At 39.6% G+C, this 23,173-nt stretch overlaps 1 protein-coding gene across 1 annotated transcript; it reads left to right on the forward strand.

Annotated features, from left to right (window-relative positions):
- Window positions 1–213: 213 nt before the first annotated feature.
- LOC104961667 (vesicular glutamate transporter 2.1-like) lies at window positions 214–14,372 on the forward strand. The gene is made up of 12 exons (XM_010789998.1): window positions 214–761; window positions 2,115–2,370; window positions 3,291–3,409; window positions 6,424–6,538; window positions 7,916–8,003; window positions 8,097–8,183; window positions 8,579–8,721; window positions 8,924–9,073; window positions 9,879–10,011; window positions 10,406–10,516; window positions 11,791–11,918; window positions 12,753–14,372. The coding sequence occupies exons 1-12, from the start codon at window positions 688–690 to the stop codon at window positions 13,092–13,094; spliced, it is 1,746 nt and encodes a 581-aa protein (XP_010788300.1). The 5' UTR covers window positions 214–687; the 3' UTR covers window positions 13,095–14,372.
- Window positions 14,373–23,173: the final 8,801 nt, after the last annotated feature.

The following is a 23,173-nucleotide window of genomic DNA, read 5'->3' on the forward strand; positions in this document are numbered from 1 at the left end:
CAACTAAGATGCAACATAAAGCAAAAATAAAAATGAACTATAAAACATGTCTTCTCTCTTTCCTATATTGTTTTATTAAATGACTAATACAGTAAGTTATATGTATGCATTAGCATGTAATATTGTCTCTTTGGCCTGCATGTGTTCTGAGCAGCTGGCCAGATGTTGCACGCGGAGCTGCTGTAGCTGAGCACGACGTCAGATGAACCTGCGCGCACCACAGGAGCCACGATACTGCCTCACTCCCTCTTTGATTTATTGAAGCTACTCCAAACACTCACTTCTGCTTTCTTTGAGCCTTTTTAATTTGTCTACCCATTCTCTCTCTCTTTTAAAAAAAAAATCCGGACAAATCCATAACTGATCTACGACGCCGACTATTAATTTCTCTCATTTTTTCCTCGTGATGGCACTTCGCGCGGCTACTGTACGCCAGACAGGAGAGGAGCTGGTGGTGGAGGAAGGCGCATGGCTTGTTTAATTCCTCCTGTTTTTTCGCATTTACGGTTTCATTGTTAAAAAATAAACTCGTATTTTTGGATCGTCGCCTCCCTGGACTCACGCGCATCACAACTTCGTTTGTTGTTTTCCTCGTAGCCGCTGCAGCCGGCCATCCTGCGCCTTAACATGAAGATTAAGCAGTAAAATAATATTTAAAAGAAAAAGGCCTAGACAAAGAAACTGGATATGGAGTCAGTAAAGATGAGAGCCACGGCGGGGGTGAAGGAATTTGCAGGGAAGACCCTGGGTCATATGCACAGGTAAGGGCGGGCATTTTTTCATCTCAGTGGGCGCCTTTCATTTTCCTTGCGTTTAAGAGAAATTGTTTGCATGCTTGATTTCAGCCTAACACGAGTCAAGGTGGTGTGTAGATCTGCAGGTCACCCAAAACTGTTTTACAACTTATAGGGATGTCTAGTCACGCCTCTGCAAGTGAGAACAAAATTATGCAACCAAATGTGTGTGCGCGCGCGTACGTCTGTGCACGTTCGTGTGCATGTGAATGGTGATGGCAGGGGGTTTGGGTGAACATAGATGGCACAGCGTAAATGAAAACGTGCACGCAGTCAGTGTATCCTGGTGAAGAGCCTTTATCTGTTAGCAGGTTAAACAGGACAAACGGCACTTCCAGTCGTGTATTTCATGTAGGCTAATGGTAAACCCTGTTGCCGGATCTCATATCAATATTAAAAACCCATCACATATTTACATCGAAAGGATTTATCTGGTGTTACCAGCTGTTGCATCTGCACTATATTTAGATGATTCCCATGTGTCCTTCAAGCATTTCAGGGGCCTCTCTGTACTATATTATATTCCTTACAGTCTGGAGCAGGCCATCATTTATTAATGATTTTCACTCTTGTTTGGATTCAATGATCCCTCAGATAAACGCATTTTTTCTACACGTATTTTCATTAGGCCTTTTTTTCATTGCAATTCATAGATCAATTGCATTTTGCAAGCATTTTAACGAGAATGTTTTACCCTGTATATTGGCACTTTTTATTTGTATCCGTTTGCAAAAAACTGTTGTATCATTTTGCATCTAGTAAATGTTGCCTACTGTGAGGCCAAAAAAGGCGACTGTCATAGATTGAAAAAGGGGGATTTAGAGGGATGCCCACAGTATGCAAGCTGGCTGCTGCTCGGTCTCGTGAATGCTAATGAGTGAAAGTGAGAGGATGCTGCAATGCGGTAGGCCTACAGATATGTTCGCCTGGTACAGGCTAAGTTTGTTCGTTTTTTCCCTTTATTTAAATAGAACAACGTATTTTCCTTGAAGTCGTTGCTAAGGTGTTTTTGAGTCATCTGCCCTGAACCTTACAGATTATGCTCCTTATGAAATACAGAAGGCCTCTCTCCACTAGGCTTATTTATTATGGTGAATGGAAAAACTGCCTTCTGCCTTTTCTTGACTGACAAAAATAAATCTCAGATAGACACACACAACACCCAATCACGTCCATAATGAAATATTCATAAAAAATCGAAATAAAAAAGGGCCCTCTTTGAAAAACAAAAAAACAGTTTTACATGTTTGGGTTGCGTCATGTCATATGATGATAATATATCAGGGGAACTTCTAGACTGTCCTCACCTGGCTGTTGCAGGTTGATGGAGAGGAAACAGAAAACTGGGGAGGTGATCGAGCTGACAGAGGACGGCCGGCCCCGGGAGGCCGCGGAGAAGAAACCCCCGCTGTGTGACTGCAACTGCTGCGGTCTGCCCCGCCGATACATCATCGCCATCATGAGCGGCCTGGGCTTCTGCATCTCCTTCGGTATCCGGTGTAACCTGGGCGTGGCTATAGTGGGCATGGTCAACAACAGCACCATCCACGAGAACGGCAAGATCATCATCACAGAGGTGGGGCATCGGTAGCCTGACGTTAAAGCAACGTAGAGTGCCTCAAAACACCTGACTCTTATTTTATCAAGAAAGAAAACCAAAATGATTTCCTCCACACATGAGATAAACAATATGTAAGGCCTATTGTTTTATTATCAATAAAACAATGCAATTAAATGGTCCCCCAATATTCATGGCTGATCTTTCAACATATAAGTGGATATTTGTGCGTAAGAAAACATTAAATACGCCTAAGATTTGATAACATGTTGGGCATGTTTTAAAATCTCGTCAGTGCGTCGGAGCTGATAATACTCTATGTTTCAGTCTTTGATTAGGCCTAATATGATTACATTTGAAAAGAAAGAAATGCATTTATGTATCCTGTGTGAAACCCCCTAATAATCTATGCAAATAATTGACGTTATTTCTATTACAGATGTTTATTGCAGCGTCTTTTTTGCATATAGCAAAAAAGTTAAGACTTATAGCTTACATCTTTAAAAAAAACTAAAAAACATGTCCAAATGGGTTAATTCACCACAGCCTATAGGCTATATTACAATAAATATGTATTCAGGTTTATTGGATGCATTGAAATGTTTTCTTTGTGTTTAGGCCAAATATTAACCAATAAAGATATTATTATAGGCTATTCATCCAACACCCAGATATTTAGTTTCCCCCACCTTCGAGTTCTTCATTGACAGTGCAGAACACGTGCATGAACGTGCACAGATCAATGTCATCTGATCGAAATAAACCATTGCAGGCCTTTTAATAAACAGGCCTGGCTAAAGATCAATACATTCATATAATACAGGTTTTTCGTTTAATCTTAAATGCAAACAACAGTAGGCCTACACCAGAGGTCATTTAACAATATTCAACGTCAACGTTGCATAGTTTTCACTGGTTTTGTATTTCTGTTGTCTCAGAAAGCCAAGTTCAACTGGGATCCGGAGACGGTGGGTCTGATTCACGGATCTTTTTTCTGGGGCTACATCGTTACACAAATCCCGGGAGGATGGATATCCTCCAGGCTGGCTGCAAACAGGTAGGCGGCATACCCCATGAATTACCATAAATACAACACCGAGACGATCATTTGTCAGATTATAAAAAATATTCACTACCATTTTTAGCCAATTAAGCCAAATGACTGAGATACCTCTTCCTTTCTGACACTCATTCTTTATTTATTTAAAAAATAATATGAACACATTTTACACTTTGGAACGGAATTATTGCAGAACATAAGATAACAGCCGAGGCCAGACAGAAGAAATGGCGGCAGTCTTGCCTGAATTATGAATTGGATGAAGAATTTACAGGCTTGGTTTGATACAGGCAGCAGACAGTCAACTGCTCTGAAGTGACGCAGAGCTGCAGGGGGGTGGGGGCTGTCAGGCTCTCTGCCACCTGTTAATGAGCTCCCTGGAGGGGGACCAGACCCGGTCCTGTCGCCAAAGGCTTTAATTCACATGTGCCAATGAGTCATCATTTTAATTTACCAAGTTTAAATATGACGGTTCACGTTGAGGCTACATAGGCTACAATTTTCTCGTTTAATAATTATTGGTAACAAAACCATAAACGCAAAAAATGGTTCCGGTTATTTTTCTTGGGCAGACTAATCGTAAAAAAGGCACATAGCCTATTATTTAAAAATGTATTATTATTTTAAAAGGGCAGCCAAACTAGCCAGTTATTATTAGCTGAACCCCCTTCCTTTATAGGCATTATATATCACCCTATGTTTAATTCTCTGCGCCCCGGTTGTCCTCATCTTGTTGATTGACACGAGGATGTAGTTGAATCCATTGGTCTCGTGCCCAACAGTACTCTCAACCGGATTAGGGTTTGCCCCCCTGCAGATGAGAGGGGCGGGAGAACGTGACAGAAATGGTAAATAGCTCCCTTCGCGCTACCTCACTTGCTCAGCTGCTCCCTCGCGACACCAAAGGAAGAACAAATGATCGCGTCCTTCTTAAAAAAAAACATACTTTTATTTGCCTTAAAGTTTTTTTAAGGCACACACAGCCTTGATTTGTCAGATAATAATTAGCAAAGTGATAAAATGCAAATAATGTAAAAAAAAAAAAAAAAGGTTGCTAGGCGACAGATGCGTCCCCTATCATGGGCCTGGAACTCCCTAAAAACATTTTCCTGGATGGGCGTGGTTTTTCAGGACATAGCATTGCTTAACCTTCCTGTTGTCTTCGGATCAAATCTAACCGATATACTACTTTCATTAATCATAACTTTTTTGTTTGACATTCGATTGCATTAAGGCTTTATGATATCCTTCACAGTAGACATTTGAACATACACAATTGCTAATCACCACTTTCATTGAATTTTGGATGATTTAGTCAACTTTGTAACACCCATGGTGTTCCCGGTCAAAAATGAAGAAAGAAAAAAAAATTAGTAACCATCCGGATCAGATAAAACACACACACACACACACACACACACACACACACACACACACACACACACACACACACACACACACACACACACACACACACACACACACACACACACACACACACACACACACACACACACACACACACACACACACACACACACACACACACACAGCCTACTCTAAATGTGTGTGTGTCCCCCTTATGTGACACAATTTGACACATGTCAGAATCAGAATCAGAATACCTTTATTAGTCCCACAGAGGGGAAATTCGCAGCGTTACAGCAGGAAAGAGCCACAGACAGCTTAGTGTTGCATATCTTACATGCTTTAAAAAAGTACTAAGTTATAATATAATAAACAATATGCTAAAAAAGTACTAAGTTATAAATAATAAACAATGTGCTAAAAAAAAGATGAAAAAGTTACATAATTGTCCCGCTCTTATGTGCCCATCCCCCCACATGGATCACACCTGGCACACGCAATACATGTTCAGTGTCTATTCTTTGTATATTTACTGCAGTTTTTCATGTATACCAGTAGTCTGATACAATATTTACAGTTTGAAAGGGTGTTAAATGAAATGTGGTGATGATTAATGGTTTTTGTGTTAATTTAATATCAGTTAAAACAGGACCGGTCAAATTTGAGCGCGAACACCAAAGTAAGGGGGGGGGAAACCGAAGACAATAGGAGGGTTAAGCTCCGTGACCATATCTGAAAGCAGGTTGTCTAAGAGGCAAAGCATTGGCTTGTTTTATTTATAAAGCTTGAAAGAATAGACAAATAGGCCTGATAGGCAATTATACACAAATAATATCCATGTGTTTATTTGATGCATGGCAATTAGGCTAGCTGTGAAGGCATACAGAAAATAGGCCTAGTATTCCTTTTTCTTCTGTAATTTGTATATTTAGTCTCACAGTATATGGACATGTTCTGCCTTCTGAGTGCCTTTTGGGCTGGGCATCTATTGATGCAAGATTGATATCAGAATATAGACCCCCATCTGAGTAGAATTTTTGTTTTTGGACATCTACATTTCAGTGTATTTCAGCAAAATGTAATTGTAGGCCTAATAAGCACACAAAGGCCTTGAAATCTCTGCTTTCGGCTAACTAGGGTTAACCATTTCTGTGGGTTAAATACTGCCGGCTATAGCCTACAGTGTCAAACATTTAAGGGTAACCCATGTATGTTAACCCGGAATTAAGGTATCTTTAGGTTTAAAAATAAAAGTATTTTCCTGATCCAAATGGTTTCCACTTACCGAATTACACAATCAAATGTCTGCTTTTGTTTGACCTTGATTGAAGTACAGTCTGATGCGTACTAAGGGCTCTTTTATGGTGATCTGACATATATTTTAATTCAGTTGCTACAGTTTTTAAGATACCATTTATGCGTGCTGGCATGGCCCTCCTGATCTCTAGCAAGCAAGGCCATTCTTGGCTTTGGTACAAGGCAGACGATATAGTTATCTTTTATATTTACCTTTCAAAATAAAAAAAGGTATTTTTCATCTAATGTGATATTTCAATGCTCTTCTCTTTGTCAACATGGCACATTGCTGGAATAAGCTGCTTTATATCAAATGCTGTACTTACAATATATGTGATCATTTTCAGGGTATTTGGTGCAGCCATTGTGCTTACCTCGATTCTCAACATGTTAATTCCCTCGGCTGCTCGAGTCCACTATGGGTGTGTCATCTTTGTGAGGATATTACAAGGGCTGGTGGAGGTAAGAGCAACATCTAAAGGTTTATTACAACATTTGAAACAACAACATCTTTCTTCTATTTATTAAAATATGTTTATTTATTGTATCCACGTAAAGAAAACAGCACTTTTCTCGTTATCAATAAATCATGAAAGCTACATAATGTGATGTTATCCATAGGTGAGATGTTGCACTAATACACTATACAAAGGGGCTTCCTGCAGATCTTACACCATGAGAAATCAAGTGAAAGGCTGTAGCATGCACAGGATATTCATCCAGAGGAAATGTGAGACCAACTGTATTGATCCAGTCCACAACAGCTGAGTGTTTGTGGGATTGTCTAGCCTTCTATTTTGCTGTCACACTTGTATCCTGGAAACACAACAGCAAAGTGCTGGTTTACAGATAAATGCAAAGGAAAATGCTAAAAGGCAAAATTACACTAATCCTCTAGCTTTGTAGTGAAAAATGAGACCCAAACATCTGCCTGGTGTGTAGTTAATGTTCTTAAAATGTGTCTGTTATTGTGCAAAATGCAGAAAGCTGACACTACAGTTATTATGCAAATATGACAGACATAATAAAATGTATAGATGGAGTTTTTGTTGGGCATCATCAAGGACACAGGGAATGTCTAGCTGAGGGCTTTTCATTTTATTCCAGTGGTTGTGGACCTATCATGTAAAACTCTTGATAGTAAATAATTCCTTCATCAGTAGCACTTCCTGGCTAAGTGACAGATTTGTAAAAAATAAAATAATCTGATATCGCATGCACTGCTCTCCTAATATTCTTTTTTTACGTCAGCACAGTTTGTTCAAATGAGTGGCTAATGAACATGTAATAGCTGCAGGCCTGCCTTGCTCCATGAACAGCTAATCAGGTCCTCTTTGCTCATGGCACCGTAGCAATTTGTTCATGTTAATTACAAAGGTGAAATGTTAATTTTTGTCAGTTAGTATATCAGACACCTGTTTGTTCATGTTCATATCTTAAAGGGTATTCCCTCATAGATTGTCCCTACACCTTAAACTCAAATGCAGAAACACTTCTTGAATGTTCACCACTAAAATGCCATTATAGTGTTTGGAAATGATGTGTAAAGTGATTCCTATTCATGAAGGGAATAAAAAATCATTTTCTTTATGAAAACACTACTGTCTACAATTTATGAATTGTGCAAACCTGAATAATTATTTTAACCAAAAGCCAAAATGCCAAAATGGAGAGTTGACCAATGTCATTAAATACTGTACATGCATTGGAAAACTGACTTTGTTATACAGAGTGCCTAACATAATAAGGAAAAGAACACATAGTTTAGTCTGCTTCTATTTTTATTTTATGTTTCTTAACCATTGATAAACACAGACTGTTGCTGTGTGTTGTGTTTAGGGAGTGACCTACCCAGCATGTCATGGCATCTGGAGTAAGTGGGCTCCTCCGCTGGAAAGGAGTCGTCTGGCCACCCTCTCATTCTGTGGTAAATAGTTATTTATTGACATATCCTATTGGCAATTATCAAATTGTGTAAAAATAGAAGTGTGACTGACTCCCTTGTCTCTCTCTCTGCCAGGCTCATACGCCGGTGCTGTGATAGCGATGCCTCTTGCTGGAGTCCTGGTTCAGTACTCAGGCTGGTACTCTGTGTTCTACATATATGGTAAGATTGATTGATGATAGGTGTGATACGTGTGTGTGTTTGTGTGTATCGTTGCACAAGTGAATATGGTGAAAAAAAGGTATTTATGGCCTATGTGGAAACATTTGTGGCTGAAGTGTTTTAGGCTTGAGAGTTTGACACTCAAACAGTCCAGTGAAAGTGAAACGGATTTATCCAGGCAGACAATGTATTGATTTTCTCCCCCACAATGTTTTGGTGTGTCAATAAATAACCCCCCATGTTTCTCTCTGGACTGGATGCAGTTAGTTTACGTGTCTCTCAGGCATGTTGGAAAGATCAGACTGACTAACATTTTCTGGGTGTGTCGCTGAGGTCAGAATCAGCCGCAGTACATTATTTAAAGTTCTGACATGTTATCTGTTTGCGACATACAGGATGCTTCGGCATGTTCTGGTATATTTTCTGGGTCCTTGTGTCTTATGAGAGCCCTGCTGTTCATCCAACTATCACGGATGAGGAACGCTGCTACATTGAGGAGAGCATTGGAGAGGGCAACAAGCTAGCGGGTCCCGCTGAGGTAACAACCTACATTTAAGGAATACCAAGAATTTATTCCACCTAACAATATTTATTTTCAACTATATGTGTTGTAAAGGGCACAAGAAGTACCAACAAAATACCATCTAGAGTTTGAATACATCACCTTTAGTTTGTTGTCAGATACAATTAATCATGTATATTTATTTGTAAAATGTAATCTTTGTTATAATCTTTTCCAGAAATACAAGACCCCGTGGAAGAAGTTCTTCACCTCCATGCCCGTCTATGCAATCATCGTGGCTAACTTCTGCAGGAGCTGGACCTTTTACCTGCTGCTGATCAGCCAGCCTGCATACTTTGAGGAAGTGTTTGGCTTTGAGATAAGCAAGGTGAGCTTAAAGTACAAGTCAGTGGACAAATGCTAAACACGGAGCAGGGACTGTGAGTGAGTGATACAGGATCGTTTCAAATCCATGTGACAAAACAATGACACAACACCAGTGCCAGACGATTCAGAGCTGAGCATGTGACACTTTGCTGTTGGAATGATTTATCATCAAAATCAATGTCAGTATAACTGGTGGCCTGTGATCCTCTCTTATGTACAGATACATTACATAACAACACCGCTTCACAAGAGATAGGCATACAATTGTTAGAGTGACTGCTATCACAAAGTATTCTACACCAAGGTTTTTTCTGTAAATTGCGTGTGGTTTGCCTTTAATAGGAAAATAAATATAAACAGCCAAATAATATTGATTCTTATTTAATAAACCCAATGTTACTGTTACAAAGGGTGTAAATAGAGTCTGTGCAATGTGTGGAATAGCACATGTTTTGTTTAATATGTGGTTTTATATCTTTATAGACTAAAAGAGCAATAAACACTGTTTTGGGGAATAATAAAAGTGTTTTGAGTTTTCACTCTCAAAGATTATGCCAGTCTCAACCTATTGACCAAATATTGAACTTCACTTCCCCCTTTTTGAGTGCCCTCAATAATTCAGTCACTCTAACAAGAACATTTTGTGTCCATGGCAACATTCCCACAATGCAATTTGCCGGATTTTATAGATGTAAAAAAACCAGACAGGTCCTTCTCAGTGATGACACTAAATGATGAAACATTTCCGTGGAATTTCTGCCGCCGTGCTGCAGCTGAACTGGTTTATTTCCTGCTTGTGGTTGTAGGTCGGCGCTGTGTCTGCCCTGCCCCATTTAGTGATGACCATCATTGTGCCTCTCGGCGGCCTGCTGGCCGACCACCTACGTGCCAAGAACATCATGTCGACTACCAATGTCAGGAAAATAATGAACTGTGGAGGTGAGAAGTCTGAACCAAGGATGAAATACCATTTGTCCACACCTCTCTCTGCACAGTACAGGGTGTTACTTTCATAGTGTTGGATCCATACTGCTCTTTCTTTTGGATGCTTTTCACTGCCAGAGAGATTGTTGTTTTTATTTTTGTATCTGCTCAATACTTAGTCGACTCACTGATTGTGACTGTGCATTGATTTCATATCTGTCACCTACGTAATTGAGTGCAGGCCATGCATCGTGCTTAATTCAATTGGCACTGTGATGACCAACAGCCTGTGGGCTTTTTGTGTGTGTGTGTGTGTGTGTGTGTGTGTGTGTGTGTGTGTGTGTGTGTGTGTGTGTGTGTGTGTGTGTGTGTGTGTGTGTGTGTGTGCCCTGCTGTCTGTCTCTGTTAGGATTTGGCATGGAGGCCACATTTCTGCTGGTGGTAGGATATTCCCACAGCAAAGGGGTGGCCATCTCCTTCCTGGTGCTGGCAGTGGGATTCAGTGGATTTGCTATATCGGGTTAGTAAAAGAAACACAATCTCTGGTCAATTTCAGTCTTATGTATCATGTGATCACTGATGATGATTCATTTGATTGGATGTAATGTGTTATTGCCTTGTATAGTTTTCACAAAAGAAGGGTCTAAATAAGACAAATAAGCCACATTTGATATGTCGCCTCTCACTAAAAGAACGGTTGGTGTTATTGTACTGTTTCCTTTCATGCTTTGTAAAGAAAGTGAACAAGGACATTCAGAAGTGTTGATCAAATAATTGTTATTAATTATTTGCCTTAATACATCCTGTATGTCTCCTGGCTGTAGCCTCATATTTACCACACAAATAATAATAATTACAGTAGTTTAAATCTTCTCATCTAACTTTTTGCAAGAAATAACAAGCATGTTTCCCTAAATGAATGAATTACATTTAATTAAGTCTAAACTATCAGTACATTTCTGCCAATATTCCTGATATAGTTTCAAGAGTAAACTGAGAGCATGTAGAAGTTGAGCATGTCGTTAATTGATGGTAGGATTGAAGGTTGTTTATTTATTTTATTTCTAGGATGGTTGACATGCAGCTATGAGCGTGGGGATTATAAATGATTAAAACAAACATTCTTGAAATGTATGTGAATCTACATATAATTGTGTTTGTGTCACATATTAGAATGTCATTTGTAAATATAATGTTGCAGAAGCAAGTACTATTGAGTGTTCTCTTCCAAATGTTATTTGCAACACTTAAATAACACTAGTATTGAGGCTTATCCATGTGAGCTTATGGTAACAGACTTCCTTAAATCCTCATATTTCGGATATTGTTTGTAGCATATTTTAACTTGTAAAATGAACCATTTGACCTTTTTTTACTCTTTCATTCAACAGACCTTTTCACGTTTCACGCTCAGGTCTGTGACTCTGTGGAAAATCAGTTTCTTGCCGGTTGTTCCCGAGCCTTTTCCTAGACTGTTTAATAATTCAGTGTTAGCTATCTCGGGGGACTTGCCAGCAGGCAGGGTGAGGCAGATCTCGAGGACACTTACTCATGCAGCCAGTCAGAGTGGGGGAGGAGGAGGATGTGTGGCAAGTTGCTGCCTATTTCTGCAACAAGATGGTCCCCATTTGTTCTACTTTAATCTATATCGTCGTGCTGCTTCTGTTGCTTTTATAACTTTACACATACTGTCAAAGTGTTTGCCTCAATTTGTGTTTGTCTGGCCTCGTCACAATTGAAGAAAGGGTCAAATGTACATCAACATTCTAATTTAATGTTTTTTTGCTCCATCAGGCTTTAATGTCAATCACCTGGACATCGCTCCACGCTATGCCAGTATCCTAATGGGCATCTCTAACGGTGTGGGCACCCTGTCTGGGATGGTGTGCCCTTTGATCGTTGGTACTATGACAAAGAACAAGGTAAGGACTTCTTCATTCAGGCGCACAACATGGCAGTGATAAAGACCCTCTCATTTTATTTGGGCCATCAAGTCTTCAAATCCCAGATAAGTCGGTACCTCCTTAATTCAACCTTTTTTTAAACATTATAAGCAGTATACTGTATACAGTGAACATTAAGTTAATGGTTTTCAAACAGTTTTGTTCTCTATATCTTAATACACCCCGTTAAGACAGTATTATAGATCCAACTCAAAGCTGACAGAAGGGCGGGACTCTGATAAATGTGTCAGCTACTTTAGCACCATGGAGAGCGCCTGGGTTTTTTCAACAGGCCGTTAGGCAGCTGATAGTTGATAGTCATGGTCTATAGATTTCAACTTGCAGAGACTTCAGTGAGATAAAGTTCAATGAATTGGGCAGACAAGCATTTGTTGGGACCTTTTCAGCTATGAATTAAGGGGGCTAGTGAGAACTTGCAGCAGCAGGATGGTACACAGTATGTTGGGCGGTAATGAGGTCACCCAATGTGTTTTTAAACACCAAAAAGTGTCAATGTCTCTGGCACTGAGGAAAAATACTTATTAATTGTATTTATTTATCGGAAAAATTTTTCCTTGTTCGATGTGAGGGTCCAAGGACAGAGGGTGTCGTATTCATATTCTGTACAAACCGTAAAGTGCACTGAGACAAATGTAAATGTGTGATATTGGGCTATATAAATACACTTTGATTGATTCAATGATTTATTGTTGGTTTTAGTTATATTTTGCCGCAATACAATAAATACAAACAATGTCCAGACTTTTCTTGACAGGGGTCAAAACCTACATTTTGTTTCCTTTCTCTCTTCAGTCTCGAGAGGAGTGGCAGTCTGTGTTCTTGATCGCCTCCATGGTGCATTATGGGGGAGTTATCTTCTATGGGATATTTGCGTCGGGAGAAAAGCAGCCGTGGGCCGACCCAGAACTCACCAGCGAGGAGAAGTGTGGCTTCATAGAAGAGGACGAGCTGGCAGAAGAGACGGGCGACATCACTCAGAGTTACGGTGCCTTCGGAGGTCCGCCTAAGTCGTACGGTGCCACCACGCAGGTGAACGGAGGCTGGGCTTCAGGCTGGGAGAAGACGGAGGAGTACGTCCAGGAAGAAGCTCAGGCAGGAGGCTACGGATACAGGAAGGATGAGGGACACTCCTAGACCAAACATAGATCCACTGACACATGAGTAGACTTATTTTCCTGAGTGTGCATCAGTTTAGTCATCAAAACATATCAACAAAGGAAAAAAAACTACAATCCATTGTTGTATTGTTTGCACAAATTAAAAAAAAATCACAATAGGTATCAATTTAATGTAAAAATAACTAAATTGTGTAAAAAATTCAAAAGATATTCGATTAATAGAAATGTAACACATATGAAATTGGCAGTCTGTAAACGTATTATTATGCATATTGATAAAAGGTATATCTATTTGGAGTGCAATTGTGTGTACGTGTGAACAATCTTATCCCATCCGCCGAGGCTGTCCTCAGTGAAGCCTGTAGGGAAACATAGAAGCTGCTCATCAGAACCAAACCCTTATCTATCAAATTACAATACAACGTCCTAAAAGCCAGCCATTACAGTGTATAGATGTGTCACTGCACAGCGTCGTAAACAGAAACTAGACACTCTGTTGATGTAGATTGTACTGTATCTCTCCTGAATGCACTCAGAGTAGTGTGTCCTTTTTATGCACAATATGATGATTTTTGTTTTCTTATCACCGGCTTCTGTGTATGTAAATGTCCTTAACATGTAAGTGAACTAGTGTTGAGATTTGAGTGGCATCATGGTGACCGTGTGGTTACACTTGCATATAAGGTAAATGAAAAAAGTGTCTGTCCAATGTGTGCTACATGTGATCCATTTTGTACCTCCGCAGTTTAGTGTTTGATTTTAGCAACTTCAACCCGACACATCTCAGCAGTGTAGTGCAAGAGTAAAGCTATCCTCATAACTATACTCACCTTAACGTCAGAAAAGTCTAGTCGTACCAATGCTGAAAGGAATGTCCTAAATAAAAAATATATGAGAGAGAGATAACTAGAAGACAGAACATATTTATAAGAGTTTTTAGATTACATTTAGACTAAGAGATTAATAGTCATACACAGCCTTAGTGAAGGGTTTGTGCAATGTAATGATTTTGGGAAAGTAAAGAAAATCCAAAATCAGAATGAGAGTCTTACTATATGAGAGGAGCAAACCCTTATAATGTAAATGAGAATAGGAGACATATATTATTTATATAAATGTGAAATATATGATAAAATGGATAAGAGAGATTTTAATGTTTAAGTATTTCTCTACCTAAAAGTTAAACAATCAAAACTGTTTTAACTCTACCAGAAATGTAATGTCCCTATGAAATGTTTCATGGTCTTTAAAACTAAAGGGAAACTAGTTTAAAATATCAAATGACATACAAGTTGAGGTGAACAATCCTAAACAAAGTATTTGAATGTTTACATAAATCTATACTTTGCTTAACGTTTACCAAAACAGGAGATTTATTTTATAGCTAAATACAGCAGGAGTCACAAATGAGTGCAATTTGGACAAACTGCCATTCTTCAATTTCCATTACAGCATGGGTGTGAGACGAGACATGATATGATATATAATGTACTGTAATGATGTTTCTTCATGGTAGTGTGGTAATGAAAAGTGTTTGAGGCTCCTGAAAAGGAAGAACAAGCTGACACCAAATCTGTTTCTCAGTCTGCACTTACACTGACCAGGTCTGAAGGGGGCCAATTTATTTTTGATGTAACACTTGTCTGTGGGGACCATAAGTCAGCACTTCACAATATAGATGTGTGTGGATGTGAATTTATGCATGGAACAACGTGACGTTTGTAGTTTGTCTTTTCTTTCTTTCAAACGTATTTGTCTTTGTCTCAGAAACTGTTACTGATGCTTCAATTTCTTTGCACAATCAACCAAAGGGGAATAGCAGAGCTGGGTTTTAGCTGGAAGTTTTTTTTAAGGGGGTACAGACCATCAGCGTCGAGGTTCCAGCGTGTGGACCATAAGTGTGCAGGTGGCACAACAACATTACTCAGTGTACAAAGCAATAAATCCATAGTAACAGTTCTGGTCAAAACATCATGAACAGTCATTATGTAATCGTTTTTTATGCATTTGTTTGAGTCGTGTTTTTTGTGATTTGTTACACTTGTGATTTGTTACACTTGTAAAGAAAAAAACGTAATGTAAAAAATATACTAATAGAGTCCAACACAAACATCTTTGACATCAAGGAATTTCAAAGAGTTTGTGACAGGGCTGCTCACCAGATGAGAATGATAAAAAGAGCTCTGTCTAAGAGGCAGACGCTCTTCTTCATGTTTTTGTTATTGTTTTGGCGTGGTCCATTGTGTCCTGTAGTTTCCTCTCTCTCTCTCTCTCTCTCTCTCTCTCTCTCTCTCTCTCTCTCTCTCCCTCCTCACTTTTAAGTTTGATGAATGTTCTCCAATTAGTGTCTGGACCCCCCTACTTAACCACACGTACCTCCACCCTGAGTTCATTGTCAGAATATTTATCGACATTAAGGATGAAACCTAAACAGGTGATTCCACATTTTTCACCAATGAAGATTGTGCAACCTGAAGTAGTTAAACGTTTCCTGTTTTGTGCCTCTGAAGTTACAGTGTGATTCTATGGCTTCTGTTGCTGTGTAAATGGAGAGGTTTGTTGGTGTCCAAATGAAATACTCTATATCCTTTTTTGATAAAAAAGCAAACAAATCTGTGTGTCCTGAGTATTTGTGTTGATACCAAAGACAAGTAAAGTAAAATGATTTGTTCAATGGTCACTCTCTTTCAGCTCTGTGTTTGGTCTCTTTCCTAATTCCTAAAGGGAAAAACAGTATTTCTTGTATGGTGCTTAATGCTACACTATGATCACTGTCATTGGACAGAAAACCTACAGTCATCGAATGAGCGAGGGCAAAAAAAAAAACTACATTTATTTCTATTCTGTTTTGTGTCTTTAAGCTTGACAACAAAACATAATGCTTCATTTACCAGTACAAACCCACCATAAAGAAAATTAGTTTTAACTGAGCAGTTTGAAAGTTACAGTATCATTCATGTCTTCCCAAAATATTACATTGGTGTACAAATTGTAAGAATGTGTCAATAATGGCCAAAAGGGCCAGGTCAAGGGTTAGGTCACAGTGACCTTTGACCTTTGTCGAGCAAATTCAAATCAGTTCATCCCTTAGTCCACTCGGAAATTAGTGTCAAACTTGAAAACATTTCTGCAGCCCTTCCTGAGAAATCACATTTACAAGAAACACCATATTTATATTCTTATACAGTTCTCATCGCTCAATAATCAATACACAATTATAGACCCATAAGCCTTAGTTCTACTGATGTTGAAGTAATGGACTTTACATGAGATCAGTGGGTACAGAGGGGTTGGCAGTAGAGTGAGTGCTCCTCCAAAGCCACAGGAAGTGCTCAGTTAATGGCTGCCCTTCTTCCACAGTGGTGAAATCAATAGGGCCAGTCCCTTGTGTTCGGCTGGACCTATCGACTACTCTAATCTCTTAATGGAGATGAGAGGGAGGAGGAGCACTTATTGAGCTATTTGAAGGTGTTATTTCGATTTAGGAGCCGATCCCCACCTCCACCAACAAAGCTTCAGTCCTCACAGATGATCATCGGACGAGATACATTCAACGAAACACAACAGTACACCTGAGCCTGATCACAGATAAACTGTCTCTGTTTCTGTCGTTGAGATTCACCACTGGATTAGTTATGCTTTTTACAAGCAAGAGTGATTTGTAAAACCAGATAAATGCATTTTTAAAAAAGAATATGTATAACTATAACAATAAAAATAGACTTTAACAATCATATCATGGAATAACATTAGATTTATCAGTTTTAACCCAAGTCTTTGTATTCTACAGACATTTTTGTAAACAAACATCAAACTGTTAGCAACACTACCTACAAATGATGTCGAATCTAGTCTTTACAAAGTAAATCCAAAAGCAAAATTAGGCTTTTGTCACAGCCTCCACTCAGACATATATTGTTATTAAGGAGATTATCTTTGGTCTTAAAACATGTCTGTAAATGATCTATAAATAATTGTAAAATGGCTATTGGTATATCTTCATAAACATTCAATTAATGGTGATATAAATTCACATCCAAGTCTAACTCTGCTTTAGTGTGAACTTTGAAGTCTATGTAATGACGTGTATCTACGCAACTGCTCTTGTATTTTCTATGTATTTTAACCGAGATGTCTAGGGAGGCGTGTGGCGCAGTGGATTAGAGCACAGGTTCAAACCCCACTGCAGTCAGCATGTCGTTGTGTCCCTGGGCTAGACACTTCACCCCAAAGTGCTCCTGTGGGGATTGCCCACAGTATTGAGTATGTACGTCGCTTTGGATAAAAGTGTCTAGCATGTAATGTGATGTCTATTTTTAAAGTAATTTTGTATGGGATCCTGCACTTGGTAGAGCTGTATTGGTGAAGTCAAATTCAGACCACAACACCACTGACGTCAAACAACTCCGCAGGAGCTCTGCAAAGCCCAAGGTGACACAGAGATCAGTGCTTGATAGATGCCCGACTTCTGGATCAGGTTATATGAAAAACATGCTGTGTGTGTGTGTGTGTGTGTGTGTGTGTGTGTGTGTGTGTGTTTGTGTGTGTTTGTGTGTGTGTGTTATTGTGACTCTTGTCCCTGCTCAGCTCATTGCTTTTGTTAATTTGACAGGCTCAATAAACGTGTCACCAGCCACCCCTAAATGTTATTTTCTCACAGTCAACCAGCCAGAACCGTCATCCTGTCCCGGAGCAAGTGAGAGAGGTGACCCATAACCCTTTGTGACAATCAATCCCCCTAATACAAAAAACCTGCCACTGCCTCTCCCCACAGAAAAGGTGAAAAATAAATCAAGGTAGCATCAGTCTCAGTGTCTGCGTATTGATGCAGTCTCTTTGCAGAAACACGTCATCCGGCGGCTCTGTAAATGTTCTCCTGGGTTTTAAAGTTTTCACATGCATCATGGATATAAATATAGCATGTGGGCGTGTGCATCTGACAGCATGGAAGCTAAATTAAGAGAATGCGTGCGCATATGTTCAGCATCTTAAATGGCTGTTCAATTTGGGAAGGGGGCAGGTGCTCCTCCAGTCTCAAGGGAGCAGAGGGGGTGTGTGCGAGAGGAGTGGAAGAGGATGCCAAAATCTCTCTTTAATGACTCTGGGGCTGTGCTCATGTTGTGCTCTGGCCCCTGGGAGCCTATTCTGCTCATAAATAAGATCCTGATTTGCACAATGTGCCTCCAGCACCTTTGAGTGCGTTACGGTATGATGAGAAAGTATATGTCTTCAGGAAGGATATCAACCTATCAAGCAGGACACATGAGGATTACTTTAGTTATGACTGAATTAATGATAAGAATTATTACCCTCAGATTATCAAAGCATTTACTGCTGCATTACTCTGTCCTTTTCCAAACCTTATGAATTATTTAACATTTCTGAGGAACGCATTAGCATTTTTAAGAATTGCCTCATTAAAAATAACTGAGAAATATCTTTGTATTATGGTAACTTTATGCAGCCTTTCTTGCTTTCTGCGGTCACACACACTCACACGTGAGCTGTCCATGGTGCTCAGAGAAGGATCTCTGAGTAACACGACAATGGGCGTGTTCACAAAGCTGTACATAGATATGCAGAATACAGCATGGCTTCATGGTATTCAAGACCTTAAATGATCCTGTTCTATACATCACACTTCTACAAGAATTGTGGGTAACAGCCCCCCCCCCCACAAGAGGCTCTGTATCAGCGGTGGTTGGCTTGAGAAACAGCAGCAGGCCCCTCCTCCTTCACGAGTCAGGAAGCATGATTGGTTGCACATACCAGCCTTTAGCACTATCATCACAGCTGGTATATATTTAGCTGGTCCTCACCAACACCGCCCCCCACCTCCTCCTCCTATCCTCATACGCAGCCTCCTACCACCTTGACAGGAAGTGCGTCATAAGCTTGTCAAGGGGGAGTCTCTGGGGCGAGGCACTCTTATATTACGAAGTCAGACACTCTCCTTCCTCAGGCCTTCTTCAAGATCTCACACATGCCCCCGACACACATGCAGAGAAAGACACTGGCATCGGTGTGATGTGAGATTATGAGCTTGGAGTTTAGAGGTCTGCAGAAATAATCATAGTCTTACTCACTTTTTTCGACTTCGTTCAATGCTGGACCAGTTTCAAAATGAAGCAATTCCAAGAGGAAATAGACAGAAAAAGAATCAAAGAAGGTTTTCCTTCATGAGGATGAATTACAAGTACACCAAAAGGACATATTTTATATAGAATACATTTAATAGAAGTTAGACAATTTTCTCTGGTAAAATTTAACTTATTTTAGGTTTTGTTTTGGTTTGTACATAAACAAAAATGACTTGTGGCTCTTTAATATCTCCTGCAGCCAAACATTCTCGCTGCAGTGCTTTGATAGTTGCATAGTCTGATGGAGGCAGAAACACAAGAGCCCAGTATGCAGCAGGTTGATGCTGAATAGAGGAAAACACATTAGGAACATTGGGAGGAGAAGGGGGGGGGCTTTTCCTCTCGACTGATGTAGATAAAGCACCTGGATTGAAGTGTGTGTGTGTGTGTGCGTGCGTGGGTGCGTGTGCGTGTGTATGTGTGTGTCTGTGCATGGACATGCATGCATGTGTGCCAATAGTTTCTTATTCAGGCTCGCCTCGTAATGCCCTATCGCCAGATGGGAGCTAGCAGTGTGTGTGTGTACGTGTGTGTGTGTGTGTTTGCATGTGTGTGTCTGGTTAGTAGGGGGGGTATTTCCCAAAACCCAGCATCAGGCCTCCTTTGTCCTCTTGCCTGTCACCGATGGCTTCACAGTGGGGTGACACACACTCCAAATCTCATTAAAAGTGAAAGATGGGGGAGGGCTTTCATGTCTAATGGGACTGGATGAAATATATAATAGCAACAAGCCCAACTTGAATGTGTTATATGAGTATCTCAAATACTACATTCCCCTTTTGTCATCTTGTTCCTTTTTTGATATTCATACATCATTTATATCTTGTTTATATATTATACAAACATACGCAGCCTCCATACAACACATGTAAAGCTTGCACACTCACAGCCAGACATTTCCTTTGAAGCTTTATTGATTTTCGTGGACTATAGTTGTTAATCCGATTTCATTAGTTACAGTGATGAGACACATCTGATAGAGAGGTCTCAAAGCGGAGCGACAACATTATCACCGTCTGGTCTTTTGTTCCGCGTTTAGAGAGAGAGAGATCAGCACACACTCCTCACTGCCGAGGTGACCATGATGAATCAATTTCATACCAATTTTCACTTGTGTTAGATAAAGACAACCCTGACAAAAACATGTGTTAAACAATCTTATCTTAAAAACAGGCCTTTTATTATCTCATGTTAAACCATTTGCTGTAATTGCAGTATGAATGGGTCCACAACAAGCCACTTTTACACCCTGCAATTTACCCATTAGAGGAAGAAATTGCTTTGCAATTGCAGGCAATTACTCCCCATTCACATTTGCTACAGCACACTTAAGCTTCTCAATTTGAAGGACAAATCAGCTTGGCATTGCTGATTCAAATGTTTTTTGGTGACTTTCTGTAGCCATTTTTAACAAACACATTAAATATGATCATTTAGCTTATGGATTTAGTTTTGTGTCACTGCAGTGATGAAATATTGATGCACGGTGCCTTTAAGAGCTGAGTCTGCGAGAGGCGACACCTTGGGACGAGTGTGCGTGGGAGAAAAGGACAGACAATAAACAAATAGGATCAAACACACAGGAGACTCTGCCTCTGACATTTGCTTTGGAAAGATGATGGAACATGTGCAGCTTTATAATGGACATGAAAACAGAGAGCTAAAGCTACAACTTCTATTAGATTTATATCATAACTTGTACAATTACACTTGTACAATTTTAATGTTGTTTTGTATTGTTTTTCTTTTCTTTCTTTAAACAGTTATTAAATATAAATGTCAAGATGATTAATTAATGTGAATTACACAAAGTTGTAGAATACTTATAGTATTCATTTTATAAATGATCAACTAGGTCCATACATTACATTGTTTTCTGTGCATCATTGGCATTACACTTCTTGTGGAAATGTAATATTCTTACCTCGGTTAAGCTGCCAAATAAATGCCATAGGATCCATCTTTAAATGTCACCATTGACCATATGGGAATTGTGCAGTTTTATTTGAGCCAGATGTTGAAAATATAGTATTTTTATAGGCACCCACAAAATGTTCCTCATGTGAGATTTAGATTGACACAATAACACTCGTACGATTAGATAACACATCTGACAGACTCAAGTAAGCTAAGTGAAGGCTGCAGAAAGGAGTCAGATGAAAAGAACAAGATAATGCTACAATCTTTTTTTCATCATATCAGCCTCCTTTGTTATCTGCTCTTCTCCCTTTGCTCTCTCTCCCTCCCTCTTCCCCCCTGTCACTGCTGCATGGTGACTCAGACACTGCAGAGATGCTACATCTGAATGGTATATGGGATGAGTCACACACCATCGGACTCTGTCCATCTCTGAAAAGTTTTTCTTTACACCTACAAGTTCTCAAACGCTGCACAAACACACATTGGCAGGATACAACCTCTGAAAGACTCTGCATTCTTCTATCCACTCTAACTCCAGCAGAAGCAGAGACAGTGAGCTGCCATGATGGACGTATCAAACACTTTTTTTCAAACTCTCCTCTGCACCTTCCCTCCTGACTAAACAAACAAGCTGATTTTAATGGTGTTCCCTTCGAAACGCCCAGACCGCTGCTACACAACAAACCTGTACACACACAGTAAATCTGTCAATCAGCTGTTCCACGGAGGGGCAAGGTTTTTCTTCATTCCCTCGCTCTCTCTCTGTCCATCTGTCAATATGTCTCCCTTCTGCTCAAAGGGAGAGTTTTCAACCACTCACACACCCTACTCTCTGCACCAACAAACACACAAACATAAAAACATGCAAAGTCTTTGTTTCAGGGGCTTTAACCATTCAGTCAAGCTCAACAACTCTCTCCAAGAAGTGGTGGAAAGTAACCAGGTACATAGACTTGTTTGATTTTCAGGTACTTTCTACTTGTTACCTTAACTGCATGACAGTTTATAAAGCAGGTAAACCATTCTACCTTTCAATCAACTACATCATCAAAGTGCACCACCCTAGAAAATAGAATAATGATAGAACAGACATTGAACTGGTTGCCATTGTCATGATTATATCTCAAGAAAATGGTGATTTTTGTTAAGGGTTATGGTGGAAGCAGCTGTCAGTAACAACATCAAATGTGTCACACTCAATAGTTTGGCCTTCTGTCCAGACTAAGCCGACATTTTCCTTTAGTCGGTCTCTTGTTGATGTTCTTCTAAACCTGTTATCACATTAATAATAATCTAAATCTGTGTGTCCTGGTGTGTTCCCTGAGCCAACGGTCAAAAGTCATCTGAAATCTGACCAACATCGTAATACTGTAAACCTCGCCCCAGTAAGTCCGTGATTTGCGGCTAGTAAGCTACAGTAACAACACCTAATTGATTTGCAAAGGCAATGGTACACTCTAAAAACAAATGCCTTGGCTCAACAAAGAAAATCAACGCAACAGTTTGCATCGATTTTTATTGAGTTGAGACAACTTCTAATGAAATTGTCTTAAAGCAACAAAGTTATTTGAGTTAGGGGAGAAGGCTTTTCCTCTACAATCAGAGGCGTTTTTAATTACCACTTACTTAATAATTGGTAGCATAAACACAAGTTTTGAAGTTGATTACTCCAAAAATTAAGTTGTTCCAACTTGTTTTACCGTATGATTTAAAAGGAATTTTAAGTTGTATGTACTTAATTACCATCATTGTGAACACACGTTTTTAAGTTCATTTATAAATTAAGCGATATGCATGTCCTTTTGAAGCACATTAAAAAATAGGTGGGCGCATAAGAGATAATGAATTAGGTAATTGCATACTTTTTAAACTGTCACTCTTAGCTAATTCAGAGCCATTATTAACAGCTGCTAAAGCAACGCTGGTATTGCTTTCAGCTATTGAGTCTGCATGTGTGTGTCGTCATGTGGTCCTGAAGACACAGAGGTGGTTTTCAGTACTTTGCCTAGTGTTTAAATGCATGTGGACAGATTTT

The sequence above is a fragment of the Notothenia coriiceps genome, unplaced genomic scaffold (genome assembly GCF_000735185.1).
Source record: "Notothenia coriiceps isolate Sejong01 unplaced genomic scaffold, NC01 NC01_scaffold00033598, whole genome shotgun sequence".
NCBI lineage: Eukaryota > Metazoa > Chordata > Actinopteri > Perciformes > Nototheniidae > Notothenia > Notothenia coriiceps.

Bases quoted from the DNA above. Each gene is read 5' to 3' on its own strand.
- LOC104961667 (XM_010789998.1), top strand. From the start codon at position 688: ATGGAGTCAGTAAAGATGAGAGCCACGGCGGGGGTGAAGGAATTTGCA. The intron at 762-2,114 runs GTAAGGGCGGGC...TGGCTGTTGCAG, and splicing joins ACCCTGGGTCATATGCACAG to GTTGATGGAGAGGAAACAGA. The intron at 6,539-7,915 runs GTAAGAGCAACA...TGTTGTGTTTAG, and splicing joins TATTACAAGGGCTGGTGGAG to GGAGTGACCTACCCAGCATG.